General features: G+C 40.0%; 1 protein-coding gene across 1 annotated transcript; it reads left to right on the forward strand.

The window, feature by feature from the left end:
• Positions 1–12,257: 12,257 nt before the first annotated feature.
• On the forward strand, positions 12,258–14,003 carry LOC120287083 (TMV resistance protein N-like). The gene is made up of 2 exons (XM_039299762.1): positions 12,258–12,580; positions 13,721–14,003. The coding sequence occupies exons 1-2, from the start codon at positions 12,258–12,260 to the stop codon at positions 14,001–14,003; spliced, it is 606 nt and encodes a 201-aa protein (XP_039155696.1).
• Positions 14,004–23,569: the final 9,566 nt, after the last annotated feature.

The raw sequence follows: 23,569 nt of genomic DNA on the forward strand, positions 1-23,569 counted from the left end.
TTTATGAAGCAATTTGAATCTCCTATCATATGTCTTAAGCATCCACTATCCAGATACCATTTTACCTTTTTCTTGATAGTGACCTGCATTTAAGAAACAGAATCAAGCTTTCTTTGGTACCCATATTTTCTTGGGTCCATTGGTGTTAGTATGATATGCGGTTTTTGCCCATACTTTCTTAACAGGTTTCCAAACCATAGGACACTCTTTTTCAAAATGATCTCGCACTATTGCACTTTGAACATCCGAGAGCATTTCGACCTCTTTTGGTTTTACAAACACTTTTGAAAATGATTTTTGTAAAATGTCTTTGGAGGTCTTTCCTTAATTCTTTCATTTACTTTAGGAAAATCAATTAAAGGAATGGCTTCGCTATCATTCCTAAACTAGATTTATTGAAATAAGGTCTTTGTGCTGAAAGAATTTTTTTCAAGTTTCTCAGATCCTATTGAAAATCTTTTTGAAATATTTGATAAGTCATTTTTTAAAAATGCATTTTCTTTCAAGAGATTATCTTCGCTTTCTTTAAGAGTAGAAACATTCATGTCTCGAACATTTCAACTTTTCTTTCAAAACATTTTCCTGTTGTTTTAGTGCGAGTTTTCCTTTTAAGTTCGGAAATCCTTTTAAGAGAAGTCTTAAGACTAAAACACAACTCATTAATGTATTTAGAAACTTTAACAGGGATTTTAAAGTTACTTACCTCAAATTCACTGTCTGAATCTAAGTCTGTCTCGGAGTTTGATTCTGAATCCGATTGTGCCATTAGACATATATTGGCGTAATCATCATCACTTTCTTCACACTCTGTATCACTCCAGGTTTCGCTTAAGAGCCTTTCGATACTTTTCATCTTTTCCTTTCTTTTTTTCGAAGAGGACGATTAGGTCCGATGTGTCCGTTTTCTTACATTCAAAGACTACATCTTTGTTTGATTCATCATCATCAACAGACTTGGTGCATTTGCTTTTGAAAGCTCTGCATTTCTTTGGATTGAATCTTCTTCCTTTTCTGTTCAGATCGTCTTCAGAATCTATGACATAAGAATCATCATTGGATTTTAATGCAATGGATTTCTTACCTTTAGGATCTTCGTCTTCATTGATTCGTTCCACTTCGTAAGACTGAAGAGTTCCAACCAACTTATCGACAGATAGTGGCATGATTCTTTGTGTCTCTCTTATTGAGGTCTTTATGTGATTCTAATTCTTAGAGAGTCCACGCAGTAGCTTGTTTACCTTCATGGGATCGAAATTGGTTGACCTTGATTTTCAAGACCATTCACGATTTCGTAAAACGACTAAACATGTCGGTTATAGATTGTCCTGATTTCATTTTGAAGGCTTCATATTGACCGAGGAGAATGTTGATTCTGGTCTCTTTCACTCGATCAGTTCCTTCATAGGCGATATGTAATCTATCCCAGACTTCTTTTGCTGTAACACACGAAGATATTCTGTTATATTCGGAGGGTGACAAAGCACAATATAAAGAATAAATTGCTTTTGCATCAAGAGCTTGTCTCTTGATTATCTCTTCCTGAGTCATTTCACTTGACTCAACAGTTTCTTTTCCTCTCTCTGAGACAGATGCAGCTTTAGGAGTGATTCATTTTTCTACAACGTCCCATTCCAGAGGATCCTTTGATCGTAGGAACGCTTTCATCTTGTTTTTCCAGATGTTGTAATCCTTTCCATCAAAGTAAGGTGGTCTGGTATTGCTTTGCCCTTCCACCAGCCCTGGAGCTAGCATACTAGCCATGGATCTTTAACTCTGAAGTAAAACACTTCAAACAAAGTGAGTACACAAGCTCTGATACCAATTGATATAGCTAGTATAAGCACCTAGAGGGGATGAATAGGTGTAGAAATAATTTTTCGAGATATGAAAGCAATACTAGGCAAACAATAGAAATGAAGCTCTCCTTTAGTTAACAAAACGAACTATGATCAAAGTAAAGCAGAGAGTAGGGAAAGAAAATTGAACACAAGGTTTATAGTGGTTCGGCTTATTCCAAGCCTACGTCCACTCTTCGCACCGACAGCCCACCTACTGGATTTCACTATGAACAAAAGAGATGTTACAGCAATGCTTTCCCTTGATTCCACAGTGTAGATATTCTACCACACTTCCTCAAGGTATCTCAAAATATAGACTCTCTTTTGCGTACAAGTTTTCGCTCAGTAAGTGAATTGACTAATAATCAAAGAGCTTTAGACTTTGGAATTCTTCTATCGTGCACCACCTCGAACAACTGGAACGTCTTCATTTTATACTCCTTTGTGCCATCATACCCGTTGGCACTTACCAAAGGAATTCTTCCAATCCTCCCGTTGGGCAGAATCGATTAGGAAGATCATTCGAGCTATTAAAGGAACATGTCGATAGCCCATCAATCCTGCTCGCCCATACAATCAGGATCTTGGTTTCCATAAGTAGAACCTTCCAAGAATACTTCGCCAATCATCGGATCTTTAATCATTCTTGATTTGAATAAAGGAATCCATTATGTCATATCCAGCCAAGAGATCTTCTCCAGTCGATAAGGCCAAATCCTTAATGAAGCATTTAGATCTGGATAGCCTTTCTTCAACGGATTAGAAACTGTCAATGAGAATAGACTTTAATAGTAGAGTCTGCAAAACTTCAGACTAGACTGATAGAAACGTTTTGTCAGCTTCAAAATATTCCAGAAGGATTTCTCCAACATAATAAACTACCCAAAAAAAGTACAAAATCTTAGGCAACTCGTTAGAATATATGGAGAAGATCAAATGGGAATAAACCACCCAAACAAAGTACCAAATCTTGGACAACTCATTGTTCATTGTCAACTTCTATTTCTAATTCTAATGGCGTCTTCTAGTTTCAAAGTCTTTGTGAGTTTCAGAGAAGAGGACGTTCGCAAAAACTTTGTCACACATCTATACGCAGCTCTAGTCATGCTGGAATATACTACTTCAACGTTCAAGAAAGGGAGAAAGACGAAGGGAATCTAATGATCACAGTTCTGAAGATGAGTGAGGAATCAAACCTTGCGATCATCATTTTGTGGCACCCTTCAACGGCCCCCAATCCGTTAGGGTTACCACATTGTTTCCTCTACGGATATCCATTTTCTTTATCAATGGACTTCCGAGAAGTCATATAGGGGTTCTTTCATATACTTGATTGGTCCCTGCGCAAAAGTAGGGCATAAGCATATCAAACAACGTCCTTCCCTATCACATAGAAATAATGCACACACTAAACATATTTATAAATAATAGCCATGCACCGTTATTTACATATATTACTAGATGGACATTGTTCGTCGATATATCCAAAAAGTGCCGGGTTTCCTACACCCGGCTATACTTCAAAAGTGGTATGACGCCCTCAGCAACCACATACCAAGAGTCCATCTTTCAGTGCCGGTATTCCAAAAATTCCTTCCTCTGCTGTCCTCCCCATCGTGGTCACTCCACATCACTTGTTTCCCCGTCGTCGTCTTCTGGTGGCGGTGGCAGTGGCCCCAAAGTATGTCCGTTCCTCCAGACATACAAGACGACGAACTCCTAATGTATGGGCCCCGAGGTAAGGCCAGTGTCAATAGTCAATATCACCCTCACCAGGATGAATGTCAGTCCAAGCGAATCATGATCGTGATACTCTAACTGTTCCCATTGCAAATCGATAGGGATCCTATAGAAAGTACAGGGAGGTGTGGGCAGTAGAGACATTGTTCTTAATCTGAAATGTTAGTCCCCAAAAAGGGGTGAGTACAACCACCCAGCAGTTGAAGATCTACCAAGCTATACTATGCAAGCAATCACAATCCAAGTCCATAAAAGATAGATAAAACAGGTAATCAAAGAATGAGTGTGCATCAGATTGATACGACTTTTGAAAAGCAATGGCAATGCAGTTTCAAAACCATAATGTATCATTTCAGTCGCACAAGTCTTGATTATAGGGCCAAATTGTTATGACACGTCCCATTCCATGCCATACAATTTAGTCCCATAACCAGACCACACACACACTTAGTAGAACCATCCGTTTTAACATTCAAAAGGTTCCATCCCCCAGAGGACCAATGTTTGCGTAGTTCTGGGATTTCGCACCCACCCTAGCGTCGCGAAAGCCTCCGGCATTACACCACTGGGCCACTGGGCATCCGGCATGTGTTTATGTCACACCTCTAGGCATCTCGCACCCCACCTGACATCACGAGGAATCTCTGGGGTTTGCCATGAAAATGGTTACCCTTGCCATTCGGAATTACGTACCGACATACCACCGGGCATCCCAACACTCCCGGGGAACCTCTAAGACTCTGCGGACCTCAAACATCCGAAGGGCATCGATTCATTCGAACCTTTGGGCATCCCGACTCCCGGGGCATTGTTGACCCAAGGGTCCAATGGCAACATTAACATCTTAATTTATTTCAATACCAAAACACTTTCAATGCAACAACAGCAGGCTTTGAAATCATATGCCATTTATATGTCAAAGAAATCCATTCACAAAATTTCAGCAACATAATATCAGTTCATAAATCCATTTCCATGTTTCACCTTCAAAGCATTTCAAGAATCCATGGTGTAAAATCTCGAGTTGCACTTGTGCCTCATGGCCAAATTCCAAAAGAGTTATCAAACACAAATAGATTGAATTCAGCTTGGGAATTCAAAGCTACACTCCCAACTTCAAGATTTTCAAAGATTGGTTTGTGCAAATATTTATAATTTCGAAGGCACCAAACATATTTTCTTTTCCTTTTTGAATCATTGATGAATGGTGCCTCGGTAAGTAAAAATTTCAGTACAAGTCGGGAGGTTTTCCAAATTGGACTACGGCCAAGTTTTGTTCAAAACGATAAATGAGTTTAAAACTTGTATAGCAAATCCGAAATGTCAACCCGATCTCTAATGGTTTTAAAAGAATTGATACAGAATTTCAAATATGAAAGCACCGTACATTTTCTCAAAACAATTGAGGCCGGTGCCGGGGTAAGTAAAACTTCAAATACGGATCGGGAGGCTTTTTCTTTTTCAATTCAAATCCATGGCCGAATTCTTCAAGATTTCATAGTCATAAAATCTGTTTTGGATGAAGTCCAAAGAAATCAAAACCAGATATGAAAAATCGAAACATTTCCTCAACCCTTTAGCCTCAAAACAGTCTTAGTCGTTCAATAAATCATCATTCAGCATCAAAATCCAACAATCCAGCCTATCAATGCACTTTCTAAGACAGCAACATCATTACACAACATAGATTAGTAGACTTCAACTTGCCTCAAGTCCTACGATGCTAAGGGCGAGGGGTTTGGTGCGGTGGTGCAACTCAACGGCGGTGAGCGGAGTCGACGGCAGCAGCACACGAGCACAGACAGAGGGCAGTCCCTCTCTTCCTTACTCGCTGCTCACACTCACACGCCCACTTCTCTCTCACTCGGTCACGAATCTCTGTGTCTCGCTACGCTCACCCGCTCGTTTTCTCTCGGTTTCTCTCTCTCCCTTTCTTGCTCGACCGCTCGCTTTTCTTTTTGTTAGTTGACTAACTTAGTCAATCATGCAAATGCGGTGGCTGTAAGAGAAAAGGACAGGTGGGGAGGGCGTGGCTTCCGCTCGGTTGAGCTCGACGGCTTCGCTGGCTTCATTTGCTGCATCACTTCCAGGCGTCAATGAGTGGCTTCATTTGTTGACTCCTTTAGTCAACTAAGGAGGTGGCAGCAAGGGGCGTCGACTGTTGGGGGAGGAATGGGCTGACACTTGCCTCCCCATGCACGGACGTGCTCTTCTTCTTTCTTTTGTTGACTACCCAAGTCAACTTAAAGAGGTTCGATGGAAAAATGTGAATGCATGGCCGTGCATGGCCATGCATGAGCACTCTGGTGGTCGCATAGGAAAATATGTTGATGTTTCGGGATGTTGGGTGGCAATGAAACAGTGGTCACATGTGGTGCCAACGATGACGATGATACGACGGGGTCCAACATTGGTGCCGATGACAACGAACTCCGATAACCATTTCATTAGTCCACGATGTATCGTCATTTTTCCAAGGTCAGCAAAATACGGATGTCACAATTCTCCCATCCTTAGAGAATTTCGTTCTCGGAATTTTACATCACTCATGTCTCGTTAAAGAAATGAGGGTACCTTTGCCTCATTTCTTTTTCACTTTCCCATGTAGCCCCTTTCATATCATGATGTTGGAATTTTCTTTGTCCGAAGGACTTGTTCCTTTCGATCCAGTACTTGGATCAGCTCTTCCAGGTATCTTACTTTCTCATCCACTTTTATGATTTCATGATCGAGTATGTGTCTAGGGTCAAGCTGATACTTCCTCAGCATTGGTACATGGAATACATCATGTAGATTTTCTAGCTTAGGAGGCAATGCTAGCCAATATGTTACGTCTCCTATCCTTTCAAGTATCTCAAAGGGTTCAACAAATATAGGGCTCAACTTAACCTTTCATCACGAATCGTGATATCCCTTTCATCGGGGATATCTTAAGAAATACGTGATCTCCTACATTAAATTCCAAAGGTCTTCTACGCCTATCTGCGTAGTCTTTATGTCGGTTTTGGGCTGTCTTAAGTCTTATCCTGATAATCTTAACAACCTCTGTAGTGACTTGTACTAGCTCAAGTCCTGTCAACTTCCTTTTACCTACCTCATTCCAACAGACAGGAGTCCTACATCTCCTCCCATACAATGCTTCATAGGGAGCCATGCTTATACTTTTCTGAAAACTATTGTTATATGCAAATTCCACCAAGTTTAACTTTTCATCCCAACTTCCTTTAAAATCAACGACACAAGCTCTCAACATGTCCTCTAGTGTCTGGATTACTCTCTCTGTTTGTCCATCCGTCTGTGGATGAAAAGCAGTACTAAATTGGAGCTTGGTCCCTAAGGCGGTTGAAGACTTCGCCAAAGGTTTTGAAGTAAATCTCAAGTCTCGATTCGACGTGATAGTTACAGGAACACCATGTAAGCGTACTACCTAGCTTACATATATCTCAGTATATTTATCCATCGGATAATCTATGCGGACTGCTAGGAAATGGGCAGACTTAGTCAAGCAATCTACTATCACCCAGATAGAGTCGTGACCACTTGATGTCCTTGATAATCCTTGCACAAAATCCATCGTCACATGATCCCATTTCCACTCTGGTATATCTAACGGTCTTAACAATCCCGTGGGTTTGCGTTATTCCGCCTTCATTCCATTCCATTAGTAGTACTGGTGAAGGGTTCTATAATTTTTTTTCTCTTATATATATATATATATTTAAATCTCAAGATCGAATTGTAATAACTTAATCCTTTGTATAGTTTCAAGCTCTATCCTAAGTGCAACCAACAATCAAATTCAAATTTAAAGAATTCCACCTCTCGGCTCAATCGAACACACCATTTAGCCGAATTATTCCTATACCTTCGTCACCATCAATTCAAGCCTAAAACCATCAAAATCAACACCATTAATAACTCATCTGGTTTAGTCCAACAAAGACATTCACTACGCTTTCACTACAACATGGATTCAAGCCTAAAATACAGCACCATTCATTCGGTCCAAATATCGATAGTCCACCAAGACTTATTCAATTCAAAGATCGACAATCCACCAAGATAAGAACTTGTCTAGTTTCCATCGAGTATATCTCATGTCTCACCCTAAAGGATCATCACTTGGACTAATCACTCATCAAATCAACAACTTGAACTTTCACCATTCCACCTTGGAAAGAGTATAACCACATTTGATCATATCCACTAATTCCACAAAACCTTTTCAAACTGAGATCATCACCAAAAATTAAAAGTTGACCATCATCGATTAAACCTATTATTCCGACATATAAACCACAAATAATTTCATGTCTCATATGACCACTCAAACTCATGACTTCCAAGATCAATCTATACATACTAAATGCCTCCATGTAATGCATCAAGACTCCCAATGAGATCCTCTAATAGGAAGTCACTACTTAGCTCAAATGATCATAACTTAATCCTCAAATTCATAACTCGCTCTCCATAATTCACTTCTTAAACTTTGTTTGTAGCACTACGCTTAGATGATGTGTATGTTCTTCGGGTCCTTTAGAATATATCAAGATATTATCAATGAAGACAATCACAAATTGATCCAAATGGGGTTTAAATATCCTATTCATCAGGTCCATAAATGCAGCTGGGGCATTTTTCAGTCCAAATGGCATAACGAGAAACTCATAGTGTCCATAGCGAGTCCTAAATGCAGTCTTAGGAATGTCTTCTTCCTTGATCCTTAACTGATGGTATCCTGACCTCAAGTCAATTTTAGAAAAGACTAAACTTCCTTGCAGTTGGTCGAATAGGTCGTCAATTCTAGGTAAAGGATATTTATTCTTAATGGTCACCTGATTCAGTTGCCTATAGTCAATGCATAAACGCATCGACCCGTCCTTTTTCACAACAAGGGTTTTACAAGCTTAACCATGCTTTCGCTACACCACTCTAATAAAATTATCCCAGAAACATTGCCCTCCCAATCTAGTTCATAGTTCGGTTCATTCCTACCCCCTTTTACCATCCTAGAAGCCTGCCAAGAGCCGCTCCTTGCTCAGGTGCTCTGGCCTCGGCGTCCACTCCCCGCCCTCATCGAACCGGGTCGTTACAAGTACACCAGCTTTTGCCTGGTTCGAACCCAAACTACACATCTACTGGAGGGTTCCGTTTCAATAGGGACTAACTTACAGAGATATTATTTGCTTTGGCCTATCCCATACTAAGCCTCACGATTTTTATCCTTAGCACTATCCCAGGAGATCATCCATCATAGTCCGTTGCTTACGGAGCTAGTCCATTCCCACAATGATGTCAAAGTCATATATAGCTATCACTACCAAGTCCATTTCCAGATCTTGTCTCCTAATATCCATCCTCAGGCCCTTCCGGAATCTCTTAACCTTTTCCTCCCAATCCTCTATCAATCTAGGGGCATACATAGACAACTCAGAAAGTTTCGCTTCAGGAACAATTAGCGACTCAGTGTCACTAATTAGCTAAGAAAGAAAGGCAACGTTCACACGTTACTGAGATCACATAAGTTACATAAAATGTTACTAACATGCAAAGGTAACTCACAACCGTTACCGGTATTCTATGAGTGAAATTCAATCACCCGTTGTTCATAGTTAGTCAGCTACCCTTGGTTAGTATCATATAGTGTGCATCATTATATCCTCATTTCCAACTAAGACACCTTATCACTCCAAATAGACCATAGCTCTAATACCACTCGATGTGGCACCCCTTGATGGCCACCAATCCGTTAGGGTCACCACATTGTTTCCTCTACCTGGATATCCCTTTTCTTTATCAATGGACTTCCGAGAAGTCATATGGGGGTTCTTTCATATACTTGATTGGTCCTTGCGCAAAAGTATGGCGGAAGCGTATCCAACAACTCCCTTCCCTATCACATAGAAATAATGCACACACTAAACACGTTTATAAATAATAGCCAGGCACCATTATTTACATATATTACTAGATGGACATTATTTGTCAATATATCCAAAAAGTGCCATGATTTCCTACACCCAGCTGTACTTCAAAAGTGGTCTAACGCCCCCAGCAACCACATAACAAGAGTCCATCTTTCAGTGCCGGTATTCCAAAAATTCCTTCCTCTGCTGTCCTCCCCATCGTGGTCACTCCACACCACTTGTTTCAGGCCCCGAGGGTAAGCCAGTGTCGATAGTTAATATCACCGTCACCGGGATGAATGTCAGTCCAAGCGAATCGTGATCGTGACACTCTAACTGTTCCCACTGCAAATCGATAGGGATCCCATAGAAAGTATAGGGAGGTGCGAACAGTAGAGACATTGTTCTTAATCTGAAATGTTAGTCCCTAAAAATGGGTAAGTACAACCACCCAGCAGTTGAAGATCTACCAAGCTATACTATGCAAGAAATCACAATCCAAGTCCATAAAAGATATATAAAATAGGTAATCAAAGAATGATTGTGCATCAGATCAATAGGACTTTTGAAAAGCAATGGCAAACGCAATTTCAAAACCAGAATGTATCATTTTAGTTACACATGTCCCGATTATAGGGCCAAACTATTATGACACATCCTATTTCCTGCCATACAATTTAGTCCCATAACCAGACCACACACACACTTAGTAGAACCATCAGTTGTAACATTCAAAAGGTTTCATCCCCCAGATGACCAATGTTTGCGTCCTTCTGGGATTTTGCACCCACCTTAGCATCGCAAAAGCCTCCGGCATTATGCCACTAGGCCACCGGACATCTAGAGTGTGTTTACGTCACACCTCTAGGCATCTCGCACCCCACGACATCATGAGGAATCTCCGGGGTTTGCCATGAAAATGGTTACCCTTGCCATCCGGAATTGCGTATCGACATACCACTGGGCCTCCCCGGAATTATGTACCGACATACCACTCGGCATCCCAACACTCCTGGGGAACTTCTGAGACTCTACGGACCTCAGACATCCGAAGGGCATCAATTCATTCGAACCTTTGGACATCCCGACCGTTGACCCGAGGGTCTACTGGCAACATTAACATCTTAATTTATTTCAACACCAAAACACTTTCAATGCAACAACAGTAGGCTTTGAAATCATATGCCATTTATATGTCAAAGAAATCCATTCACAAAATTTCAGCAACATAATATCAGTTCATAAATCCATTTCCATGTTTCACCTTCAAAGCATTTCAAGAATCCATGTGTAAAATCTCGGGTTGCACTTGTGCCTCACGGCCAAATTCCAAAAGAGTTATCAAACACAAATGGATTGAATTCGGCATATTGGGAATTCGAAGCTACACTCCCGACTTCAAGATTTTCAAAGATTGGTTTGTGCAAAGATTTATAATTTTGAAGGCACCAAAAATATTTTCTTTTCCTTTTGAATCATTGATGAACGGTGCCTCGGTAAGTAAAAATTTCAGTACCCGTTGGGAGGTTTTCCAAATTGGACTACGGCCAGGTTTTGTTCAAAATGATAAATGAGTTTAAAACTTGTATAGCAAATCCGAAATGTCAACCCGGTCTCTAATGGTTTTAAAAGAATTGATACAAAATTTCAAATATGAAAGCACCGTACATTTTCTTAAAACAATTTAGGCCGGTGCCGGGGTAAGTAAAACTTCAAATAAGGATCGGGAAGTTTTTTCTTTTTCAATTCAAATCCATGGCCGAATTCTTCAAGATTTCATAGTCATAAAATCTGTTTTGGATGAAGTCCAAAGAAATCGAAACCAGATACAAAAATCCGAACATTCCCTCAACCCTTTAGCCTCAAAACAGTCTCAGTCGTTCAATAAATCATCATTCAGCATCAAAATCCAACAATCCAGCCTATCAATGCACTTTCTAAGATAGCAACAGCACTACACAACATAGATTAGTAGACTTCAACTTGCCTCAAGTCCTACGATGCTAAGGGCGAGGGGTTTGGTGCGGTGGTGCGGCTCAACGGTGGTGAGCGGTGTCAACGGCATCAGCACACGAGCATGGACAGAGGGCGGTCCCTCTCTTCCTTCCTTGCTGCTCACACTCGCACGCCTACTTCTCTCTCACTCGGTCACGAATCTCTCTCTCTCTACGCTCACCCGCTCGTTTTCTCTCGGTTTCTCTCTCTCCCTTTCTTGCTCGACCGCTCGCTTTTCTTTTTGTTAGTTGACTAACTTAGTCAATCATGCAAGTGCGGTGGCTGTAAGAGAAAAAGACAGGTGGGGAGGGCGTGGCTTACGCTCGGTTGAGCTCGACGGCTTCGCTGGCTCCATTTGCTGCATCACTTCCATGCGTCAATGAGTGGCTTCATTTGTTGACTCCTTTAGTCAACTAAGGAGGTGGCAGCAAGGGGCGTCGACTGCTGGGGGAGGAATGAGCTGACACTTGCCTCCCCATGCACGGACGTGCTCTTCTTCTTCTTTTGTTGACTACCCAAGTCAACTTAAAGAGGTCCGATGGAAAAATGTGAATGCATGGCCGTGCGTGGCCATGCATGAGCACTCTGGTGGTCACATAGGAAAATATGTTGATGTTTCGGGAAGTTGGGTGGCGATGAAACAGTGGTCACATGTGGTGCCGACAATGACGATGATACGACAGGGTCCAACATTGGTGCCGATGACAACGAACTCCGATAACCATTTCGTCAATCCATGATGTATCGTCATTTTTCCAAGGTCGGCAAAATACGGATGCCACACATTTTCTCAGAGGACAACGCCTATTCAAGGTTGTGTTGGGAAGAGGTGGTGAAAATCATGGAGTGTAAGAAGCAAAGAGACCTCAAGATCTTTCCGGTAGTGAAAATCATGGAGTGTAAGAAGCAAAGAGACCTCAAGATCTTTCCGGTATTGTATAGAGTGGAATTAGGTAGAGTGAGTGGATTGAAAGGGAGTTACTTAACTGGTATCGAATATTTTCGAAAGAAGCTCAACAAAGATGTGAGGAAATTGATGAGATGGAAGGATGCTCTCCAAGAGGCGGGTAGCTTGTCCGGGTGGTACTTGGATAATGAGTAAGTAGTAATTGCTAACTCTCTCTCTCTCTCTCTCTCTCTCTCTCAGGCGAGCACACTCTCATCCGACTCTCACATAGCACGGAGCACACTAACGCTACACAAGAAACAGGGAACCTCCTCTCCAAGCCTTCGTTGATTCACCATGCCACCCGAACCTCGTCACCTCAGGCCCCCTCCATTTCTCTGCGTCCATTGGCTTTGGGGGACGAATCGAGGCTTGCGACCCTAGATCTGAGGTCGTTACCCTCGGGCAATGGTTGCCGGAGGCTGGCTATGGCTGAGACGTTCCGCTGTCTTCCGTGACAGAGGGACAAAAATGGAGAGAAAGAGAGGCACAACAATAGCTAGGGCTGGCAATGGTAATAGGAATGCCACGGTGGTGGGAAGGGGGGAGGGTGAACGCAATGACGGCGATGGCGGGACAGTGGGAAAGGAGGCGTAGAGAAGAGAAAGGGGCAGGGGAAACTTAGGTTGAGTTTAAGGGTAAAGTAACAAATTAAAGTCATATTATGTATATATATCCACAAAACACAAAATTCTGAACGTGCAAATTGAGATACTTGTTAAAAGAGAAATCGCCGAAATTTCAAATAGGTTAAGTGTAGTCAATATCAAAGACAATACATAATACATAAACACCCGGTCTATTCTAATATGCATCTATATTCTATTCTCCTACATATATAGTTATAATCGAAGCTAAAATAATATTCACTGTGAAGGGTGAACCAGTTTCTGTGAATTCGTTGTTTCTTTTTCTCTTGGATAATTGGCTACATTAGGTTGGTTGTTTGTCGGGCCTCAGTCGAAGGCAATAATAATTACGTATGGATTTTGCATTATCTTTTGTTCGTTCTTTTCTTCTTTTTGGGAGCACTTCATTTCTTCTTAGGCATGCTTAACAAATGTCCTCCTTAACATGTCTCGTGACAACTCTACATTTCTTTCCGCATTGGCACCATCACGGCCTATATGGAGAGGCAATGTGAAATTGTATCCAAAAATTTGTGCTCGGGTCCCTTTGCATGAAATCTTCATGATCTATTATTCTTAGACCGAATTGTTGTTGCTCGCTTCATTTAATTTGACAGCTTGGGCACCTTATATTATCCATGTCTCTGTCGTCTATCATGTTAGAACGTCGGAGGCCAAGATAATTGAAGACATCGTCAAAAAGATCTCTGAACTGAAAATGTACGATGTGTTTCTGAGCTTCAGAGGTAAGGATGTCCGTGATTACTTTGTTAAGGGTCTGAACGAGGCCTTGGTGCAAAAGGGCATAAAGACTTTCATGGACAGCAAGAACTTACGGATGGGCCAGGACTTCCCATCAAAACTGAAGGAAGCCATTGAACAATCTCGCATGTACGTTATCGTTTTCTCAGAAAACTACTCTAAATCTTGGTGGTGTCTGAAGTGAGATAGCTAGTATAAGCACCTAGAGGGGGCGTGAATAGGTGCACAAATAATTTCTCAAGATACGGAAGCAATTCTAGGCAAACGATAGAAAGGAAGTTCTCTCTTGATTAATAAAATACGATCAAAGTAAAGTAAAGAGTAGGGAAGAGAAAATTGAACAAAAGGTTTATAGTGGTTCGACTTATTCCAAGCCTACGTCCACTCTTCCGCACTCACAGCCCACCGGCTGGATTTCACTATGAACAAAAGAGAAGTTACAGCACAGCTTTTCCTTGATTCCACAGTGTAGATGTTCTACCACACTTCCTCAAGGTTTCTCACAAATATAGACTCTCTTTTCTTTACAAGATTTCGCTCAACAAATGAATTGACTAAGAACAAGGAGCTTCCGACTTTGGAATTCTTCTATCGTGCACACACTCGAACAACTGGAACGTCTTCCTTATATACTCCTTCATGCCATCATACCCGTTGGCACTTACCAAAGAAATTCCTCTAATCTACCCGTTGGACGGAATCAATTAGGAAGATCATTCGAGCTATTAAAGGAACATGTCGATAGCCCATCAATCTTGTTCGCCCATACAATCAGGATCTCGGTTTCCATAAGTAGAACCTTCCAAGTATACTTTGCCAATCATCGGATCCTTAATCTTCGAATCAATTATGATCAAATAAAGGATTTCGTCATGTCATATCCAACCAAGAGATCTTCTTCAGTCGATAAGGTTACATCCTTAATGAAACATCCAGTTCTGGATAGCCTTTCTTCAACGGATTAGAAACTGTCAATGAGGATAGACTTTGAGTCTTGAGTCTGGCTGTCCGGAAGTCTTTAGACTTTAAATAGCGAGTCTGCAAGCCTTCGAGACTAGACTCGATCGAAACGTTTTGTCAACTTCAAAACACTTCAAGAGGATTTCTCCAACAATCTCCCCTTTTTGATGGTGACAAAACTTTCGCAGATTTGGACAACTTTGACCTACAAAATATTTCTCAAACACATATGCATATCTTATAGAGATAAATGGCTAAATGAATAACACTAGAATCTGCAACCACAGAAAATAGGTTAGTCTAGTATGCAATAAAGCCATCCATAAGATATCAATATAAGCAGTCAAATCCAAATCCCTAATTCAGTCCACATCCAGACACACAAGTCAAGTCAAACATCAAAACAAACCAAACAAGCCAAAAGCTCGACAAATTTAAGTTCAAAGTTTTCAAATCTCGCATCTCTCCCCCTTTTTGTCAGCATAAAAAAAAAAAAAAAAAAAAAAGGTTGAGATGAAAATGGAGTGGAGTCAAGAATGCTTAGGAACACGAACAAGCTGGAAATCTCCCATTGGCTGAACGATGCCTTCCAGCCTTTTCAAGTCTTCCTTTAGTTGTGCAACATCCTCACCCTTAGCATTAGCCTGAATCTGAAGAGAAAGGGCTTGGATCTGATCATTCAATGAACCCGAAGAAGCTTGACCTGCATTTTGCAAGTTCTGAACTTCGCATCCCAATGCATATATCTGACCTTGCATCTCTAAGAGAATATCCATAACTCTGCGAAAATCTGCTGAATTATCGGTCTGCGTACTGGCGTCGGCACGATCTGATGGAGTAAATGCAGACGATGGTAGATCAGCATAATCACGTAGATTTGGCGATGAAACATCATGACCTTCCTCAGGAAATTGAGAGGCATATATGTCCTCTGGATCTGCTGGAGAGCGACTGACTCCCTCACTGGTTGCAGGATATGACGACATTCCTCTTTTCTCTTGATCTCCCCCTATTTCCATGTCTTCAGGTGGAGAAGAGTGCTCCTCATGTTCTCCTTCTTCTTGATCTCTTTTCTCCTCTTCTTCTTTTTCAACTCTCTCTTTCTCAGCATCTCTTTCTTCTTCTTCTTCTCTTTCCTCCATTTCTTTTTCCTCTGCTTCTTTATCTTCTCTTTCTTTGGTCCACTGTTCTGAGTCTTTCTTTGGAACAAAACGACTCAGATTCTTCAATGCAGAAAGAGTGATGTTTTCCTCATCATCTTCATCCTTAACGATGAGAGCTCTTCTTCTCTTGGATGGAGCATTTATGAGCTCCTTCCCTTTTCTTTTTGCTGCAGAAAAGATTGGATGAGTTTTGACTGGAGTCTTCTCCTTGAATTTCTCCAATGCCTTGCTTAGTTCCTTCAGACGCATTTTAGTCACCATTTTCAGTCCTACCACCATATGATCGCACGATCGAGCACAAAGAATTTGCGGAGGCTGAATGTTCAAATGTCTGAATAACTTCGTCACAAGACCTGGATAAGGAAGTTGACCTCTGTCCTTCATCACTACTCTATACATGTGGAACATAATAGTGTGAGGAAGAGAAAACATTTTCCCAGTGATGATGGCATACATCAGCTTTGCCTCTGAACTTGAAACATCAGTCTTGGAAGTTGATTTCGGTCTGAGGCAATTGATCACAATCTTGTGAAGCAAAATGTTGAATGCACTCATCCTTAAGTAGGAAATCTTTTCCTCTGTTCTCCTGTCCTTGACAAGTTCTAATGTAGCACGAGCAATAGAAACTTTGATCCGTTGATATCTTCCTCTCTCAACTCCTAACACATCTGCTAGCATATCCATATCCACTACAAAGTCTTGATCTTTGACACTGAAAGAGAATCTATTCGCATCCAAGAAACTAAGATTTGAATAGAAATATGCAGTTAGTTGAGGATAGGCCTCTGTGGTGTCAGAGCAGAATTTTTCAAGTTGAAAATAACCGAACTTTTCCCTCAAGTTCACATTCACAGCATCCAAAAAATCAAAATCCACACTCCTAGGGTTTATCACCCCACGCTTCAGCAATTTTGAGTATAGATCCTTATGTTCCTTCGATCTAAACAACTCTCCCATTTTTCCTCGATTTTCCGCCGCAACTCCCATTCTCGGTTGAAATTGGCTGTACAATTTGTCATCATCATTCCCATCTATCGGATTAAATCCCCAATCACGAGGATCACTTGGGATATTCGCAAGGGTTTCTTTTGCCACCCCTTTACGAGCAATTCCCAAACTTTCCATTTTTCGCAAAAAGATATATTCATTTCCATATCCTTTGTCCTTAAGAAAATCATTGACATAGTTCAATGGAGTACCAGTCCCTTTTAAAGCACGATACAGCTTATAAATAAAATAGGGCCTTTGAACTCTTACAGGATCTACATCTTCAATGATTTCTTCCTTTTGTTGATGATCAACACCTTGAGGACTAGATGGAGGAGAATGACGCTGCTGAGAATGTTGTGGGCTCTGCTGCTGATTTGGAGACACTTCTTCTTCAGTGAGATCGAGGTGCGTAGGCCCCTCACTCATTCGTCGTGGTCCCCTGCTTGCGATCCTTGAAGACTTTCTTGAAGACGACATCTTTCTCAGTCTTTGAAAGATTCCTTGCTTGACTTTCCCAAGAAAGATGACAACTTTTTCGAAGATTAAACAAGAGAGGAAAACAGGAGTAGAAGATTGGTGCTTTTTAGGGTTTTGGAGTTAAGCGAAGAGAAACCGATTGTATATAAAACAGTCAAAATGAGGGGATACCAAACGTCGTAATGGAAAGTGAAAAGATGCCTTTTAAAAAAAATAACTGCCTTTTTCGAAAAAAAAAATGGTCATTTCAAAATAACTCCTTTTTCAAAAGGAAACTTTGCAATAATCACGTCAATTAAAGATAGCAGTTGAGATAGCAATAATCAAACACGGTTGATGAACGTACCTTTTCAAGATGAGATTAGAGAGAGAATAACTTACAGTCAAAGTCTTGTAGTCAAAGTCTTATTTGTCTGAGTCTGAGAGTCTCTAGACTTTAACTTCTTCAAACCTCAAAATGTTGAGTCTAGAACGGATAATTTCAAATTGATTTTTCTCCAAAGGCTTTGTAAATATATCCGCCGATTGGTTCTTTGAGTCAACAAACTGAATCGTAATTTCTCCATTTTGAACATGATCTCTAATGAAGTGATGTCGAATCTCTATATGCTTTGCTCTTGAGTGAAGAATTGGATTTTTTGAGATTGATTGATTGGTGTTGTCACATTTAATCTCCGTGCATGAATATTCAATTCCAAAGTCTCTTAGCTATTGTTTTATCTACAGAATTTGTGAACAACAACTTCCGAGAGCTACATACTATGCTTCTACTGTAGAGAGAGCTACTGTACTTTGCTTCCTTGAAAACCAAGACACCTGTCCCGCTCCAAGTAGTTGGCAATTGCCGAGGTGCTCTTTCTGTCAACTCGCATCCGGCTAAGTCTACGTCTGAGTATCCAAGAAGAGTAAAGTCTCCCCTTTTAGGATACCAGAGACCAAAGCTTGAAGTTGATGCAATATATTTGATAATACGCTTTGCAGCATTTAAATGAGATTCTTTAGGGTCTGCTTGAAATCTGGCACAAATGCAAACACTAAACAAAATGTCAGGTCTAGAAGCAGTAAGATAAAGAAGTGAACCGATGATACTCCTGTATAACTTTTGGTCGACTTTCTTTCCTCCTTCATCTTTGTCTATCTTCAAGGAACTTGACATTGGTATATCAGCCTTTTTGCAATTGTCCAGTCCAAACTTTTTAACAATATCATTAGCATATTTTTCTTGATGAATAAAAGTTCCTTCCTTCAGTTGTTTCACTTGAAATCCAAGAAAGAAGGTTAACTCACCCATCATGCTCACTTCAAATTCATCCTGCATAGTCTTAGAGAATTTCTTGCACATACTTTCATTACAGGATCCAAAAATAATATCATCGACATATATTTGAACAAGCATAAAACTCTTGCTTTCTCTTTTAATAAAAAGAGTAGTGTCTACTTTACCTTTAACAAAACCATTTTCGATTAAAAACTTACTCGGTCTGTCGTACCAAGCTCGAGGTGCTTGTTTTAAGCCATATAAGGCCTTTTTGAGTCTGAATACTGAGTCTGGTTTCCTTGGGTCTTCAAACCCAGGTGGTTGTTCCACATAGACTTCCTCATGGATGAATCCATTTAGGAAGGCACTTTTGACATCCATTTGGAATAACCTGAAATTCTTATAACAAGCAAAAAGCAAGTAATAATCGAATTGCTTCTAACCTTGCTCCGGTGCGTAAGTCTCGTCATAGTCTATCCCTTCTTCTTGTGTGTATCCATTGGCCACGAGTCTTGCCTTGTTTCTTATGACTTTTCCTTTCGTCCATCTTGTTCTGAAAACCCATTTAGCTCCAATAACAGACTTACCTTTCGGTTTATGAGTCAATTCCCGGACATCATTAATCTTGAATTGCTCGAGCTCTTCTTGCATAGATTCAATCCAGCTTTCATCAGATAAAGCTTCTTCTATGCTTTTGGGTTCTATTTCGAAATAAGAGCCACAAAGCACTAGACTCTTCGCGCCTTTTGGATCTTGTGCGAATTCCTTCATTGATGTCGCCAATAATAAGATCTTTGGGATGACTGGACTTATGTTTCCAGTTGCTGGTTAATTTGTCAGATTGATGGTCACTTCCTTCACTTGAATCTTCAACGAGTCACTTGTTCTTGGTCCTTCAAAGTCTCGAGCTATTTCCCGAGATTTAGACTTTGTAGAGTCTGGAGCGAGGTTCAGATTCTTCAAGATGAGTCGAATGGATTCATTTTGCATAGAATCTTGGAATTTAACATTCATTTATTCTTCCACTGTTTGAGTCTTCTTGTTGTAGACTCTGTACACTTTGCTTGTAGTTGAATATCCAAGGAAGATGCCTTCATCTTACTTTTCTTCAAACTTACCAACTTAATCATTTGCATTTTTCAGTATAAAACATTTGCATCCGAATACATGAAAATATGAAACAATAGGCTTCTTTTCTTTGAATAGTTCATAGGGGATTTTTTCCAGAATAGGTCTTAGAAAAACTCTATTTATAATGTAACATGTTGTTGAAACTGATTAAGCCCAAAAACGTGAAGAGATGTTACTTTCAATTAAAAGAGTTCTAGCCATTTCTTGAAGCGATCTATTCTTTCTTTCCACAACTCCGTTTTGCTCTGGAGTATATGGAGAGGAGAACAAGTGCTGAAAGCCAGATTCATCACAAAATTTTGTAAAATCTTGATTTTCAAATTCACCTCCATGGTTTGTTCTTATACTTGAAATAACATAGCCTTTTTCATTTTGAACCTTTTTAGCAAATTTTTCAAAGTAAGAGAAAGTTTCAGACTTACTTGCCAAGAAATATACCCAAGTAAATCGTGAGTAGTCATCCACAATTACTAGGCAGTATTTCTTACCTCCAATGCTTTGAGTTCCGGTAGGTCCGAAAAGATCCATATGCAGAAGCTGCAATACACGGTTAGTGGAAACTTGATTTATTGGTTTAAAGGAATTTCTTACCTACTTTCCCAATACGCATGGTGTACATAGATCAGACTTTTGATATGATAAATTGGGTAGACCACGAACAAGCTTCTTTGCTGAAATTTTGGCTATCTGCTTCATATTGATATGCCCAAGCTTTCTGTGCCATAAGTTTGCTTCGTCTTGGATTGAGATTAGACATTGCGATTCATCTGGTTTCACATCCAAGAGGTAAATATTTCCATGTCTTCGACCCATGAATGACTTAGTAGAATCTTTACTAATTCCTGAACATATTCCCTCTTGAAAGTTGATTTTGAAACCAGTATCACATAGTTGACTAATACTGAGCAAATTGTAATTAAGTCCTTCCACTAAGGAAACATTGCTGATTGTGAGGTTTCCAATCTTTACAGTTCCAAATCGCACAATTTTTCCTTTGTTGTTTCCTCCAAAAGAGACTTTTCCACCATTTACTCGAACAAGTTTTATGAAGTAATTTGAGTCCTCAGTCATGTGTCTTGAGCATCCACTATCCAAATACCATTTTACCTTTTTTCTTGATAGTGACCTGCATTTAAAAAAGAAACTCAAACCTTCTTTAGTACCCATATTTTCTTGGGTCCATTGGTGTTAGTATGATATGCGGTTTTTGCCCATACCTTTTTAACAGGTTTCCAAATCATAGGACATTCTTTTTCAAAATGATCTGCACTATTGCACTTTGAGCATCTGAGAGCATTGCGACCTACTGGTTTTACAAAGATCCTTTTAAAATGATTTTTGTAAGCATCTCTTGTGGGTCTTTGTTTGATTCTTTCCTTCACTTTAGGAAAATCAATTAAATGAATGGTTTCAGAGTCATTCCCAAACCAGATTTATTGAAATAAGGTCTTTGAACAAAGAGAATTTTTTCCAGTTTCTCGATCCTATAGAAAATCTTTTGGAAATGTTTGAGATATCACTTTTCAAGAATGCATTTTCTTTTAAAAGATTATCTTCACTTTCTTTAAGAGAAGAAACATTCTTGTCTAAACATTTCATTTTTTTCTTTCAAAATATTTTCCTGTTGTTTTAGAGCAGAATTTTCCTTCTTGAGTTCGGAAATTCTTTTAAGAGAAGTCTTAAGACTAAAACACAATTCATCAATGTATTTTGAAACTTTAATAGGGATTTTGAAGTTACTTACCTCAAATTCGCTTTCTGAATCCGAATCTGTCTCGGAGTTTGAATCTGAATCCGATTGTGCCATTAGACATATATTGGCATAATCATCATCACTTTCTTCACACTCGTATCACTCCGGGTTTCTGCTTTAAGAGCCTTTCAATACTTTTCAGATTTTCCTTTCTTCTTCCTCGAAGAGGAGGGCAGTTGGGTCCGATGTGTCCATTTTCTTACATTCAAAGCGAGAATGCATCTTTGTTTGATTCATCATCCTCAACAAACTTAGTCTGTTGCTTTTGAAAACTTTATTTCTTTGGATTGAATCTTCTTCCTTTTCTGTTCAACTTTCTGAATCTTCTTATCATGAGAGCAAGCTCCTCATCATCCATATCGTCTTCAGAATCTGTAACATCAGAATCATCATTAGATTTTAATGCAATGGATTTCTTACCTTTAGGGTCTTCGTCTTCATTGATTCGTTCCACTTCGTAAGACCGAAGAGTCCCGACCAACTCATCAACGAGATAGTGGCATGATTCTTTGGGTCTCTCGATTGAGGTCTTTATGTGATTCCAATCCTTGGAGAGTTCACGCATGTAGCTTGTTTACCTTCATGGGATCGAAATTGGTTGACCTTGATTTTCAAGACCATTCACGATTTCGTAAAACGACTAAACATATCAGTTATAGATTCTCCTGATTTCATTTTGAAGGATTCATATTGACCGAGGAGAATGTTGATTCTAGTCTCTTTCACTCGATCGGTTCCTTCATAGGTAATATGTAATCTATCCCAAACTTCTTTAGCTGTAACATAAGAAGATATTTTGTTATATTTAGTAGGAGATAAAGCACAATATAAAGAATAAATTGCTTTTGTATCAAGAGCTTGTCTCTTGATTATCTCTTCCTGAGTCATTTCGCTAGACTCAACAGTATCTTTTCCTCTTTCTGAGACAGGTGCAGCTTTAGGAATGATTCCTTTTTTCTACAACGTCCCATTCCAGAGGATCCTTTGATCTTAGGAACGCCTTCATCTTTTTTTTTCCATATGTTGTAATCCTTTCCATCAAAGTAAGGCTGTCTGGTATTGTTTTGCCCTTCTACCAGCCCTGGAGCCAACATACTAGCCATGGATCTTTAACTCTGAAGTAAAACACTTCAAATAAAGTGAGTACACAGGCTCTGATACCAATTGACATAGCTAGTATAAGCACCTAGAGAGGGGATGAATAGGTGCACAAATAATTTCTCAAGATACGGAAGCGATTCTAGGCAAACGATAGAAAGGAAGTTCTCTCTTGATTAATAAAATACGATCAAAGTAAAGTAAAGAGTAGGGAAGAGAAAATTGAACACAAGGTTTATAATGGTTCGGCTTATTCCAAGCCTACGTCCACTTTTCCGCACTGATAGCCCACCGGCTGGATTTCACTATGAACAAAAGAGAAGTTACAGCACAGCTTTTCCTTGATTCCACAGTGTAGATGTTCTACCACACTTCCTCAAAGTTTCTCACAAATATAGACTCTCTTTTCTTTAAAAGATTTCGCTCAACAAATAAATTGACTAAGAACAAGGAGCTTTAGACTTTGGAATTCTTCTATCGTGCACACACTCGAACAACTGGAACGTCTTCCTTATATACTCCTTCATGCCATCATACCCGTTGGCACTTACCAAAGGAATTCCTCCAATCTACCCGTTGGACGGAATCAATTAGGAAGATCATTCGAGCTATTAAAGGAACATGTCGATAGCCCATCAATCATGTTCGCCCATACAATCGGGATCTCGGTTTCCATAAGTAGAACCTTCCAAGTATACTTTGCCAATCATCGGATCCTTAATCTTCGAATCAATTATGATCAAATAAAGGATTCCATCATGTCATATCCAGCCAAGAGATCTTCTCCAGTCGATAAGGTCACATCCTTAATGAAACATCTAGTTCTGGATAGCCTTTCTTCAACGGATTAGAAACTGTCAATGATGATAGACTTTGAGTCTTGAGTCTGGCTGTCCGGAAGTCTTCAGACTTTAAATAGC

Source organism: Eucalyptus grandis, chromosome 8 (assembly GCF_016545825.1).
Source record: "Eucalyptus grandis isolate ANBG69807.140 chromosome 8, ASM1654582v1, whole genome shotgun sequence".
In the NCBI taxonomy this organism is placed as follows: Eukaryota; Viridiplantae; Streptophyta; class Magnoliopsida; order Myrtales; family Myrtaceae; genus Eucalyptus; species Eucalyptus grandis.

What these genes read in the sequence shown, in the direction of transcription:
- LOC120287083 (XM_039299762.1), top strand. Translation starts at nt 12,258, where the DNA reads ATGCCACACATTTTCTCAGAGGACAACGCCTATTCAAGGTTGTGTTGG. An exon ending in GGGTGGTACTTGGATAATGA is followed by an intron (nt 12,581 to 13,720) that starts GTAAGTAGTAAT and finishes CTATCATGTTAG; the next exon opens with AACGTCGGAGGCCAAGATAA.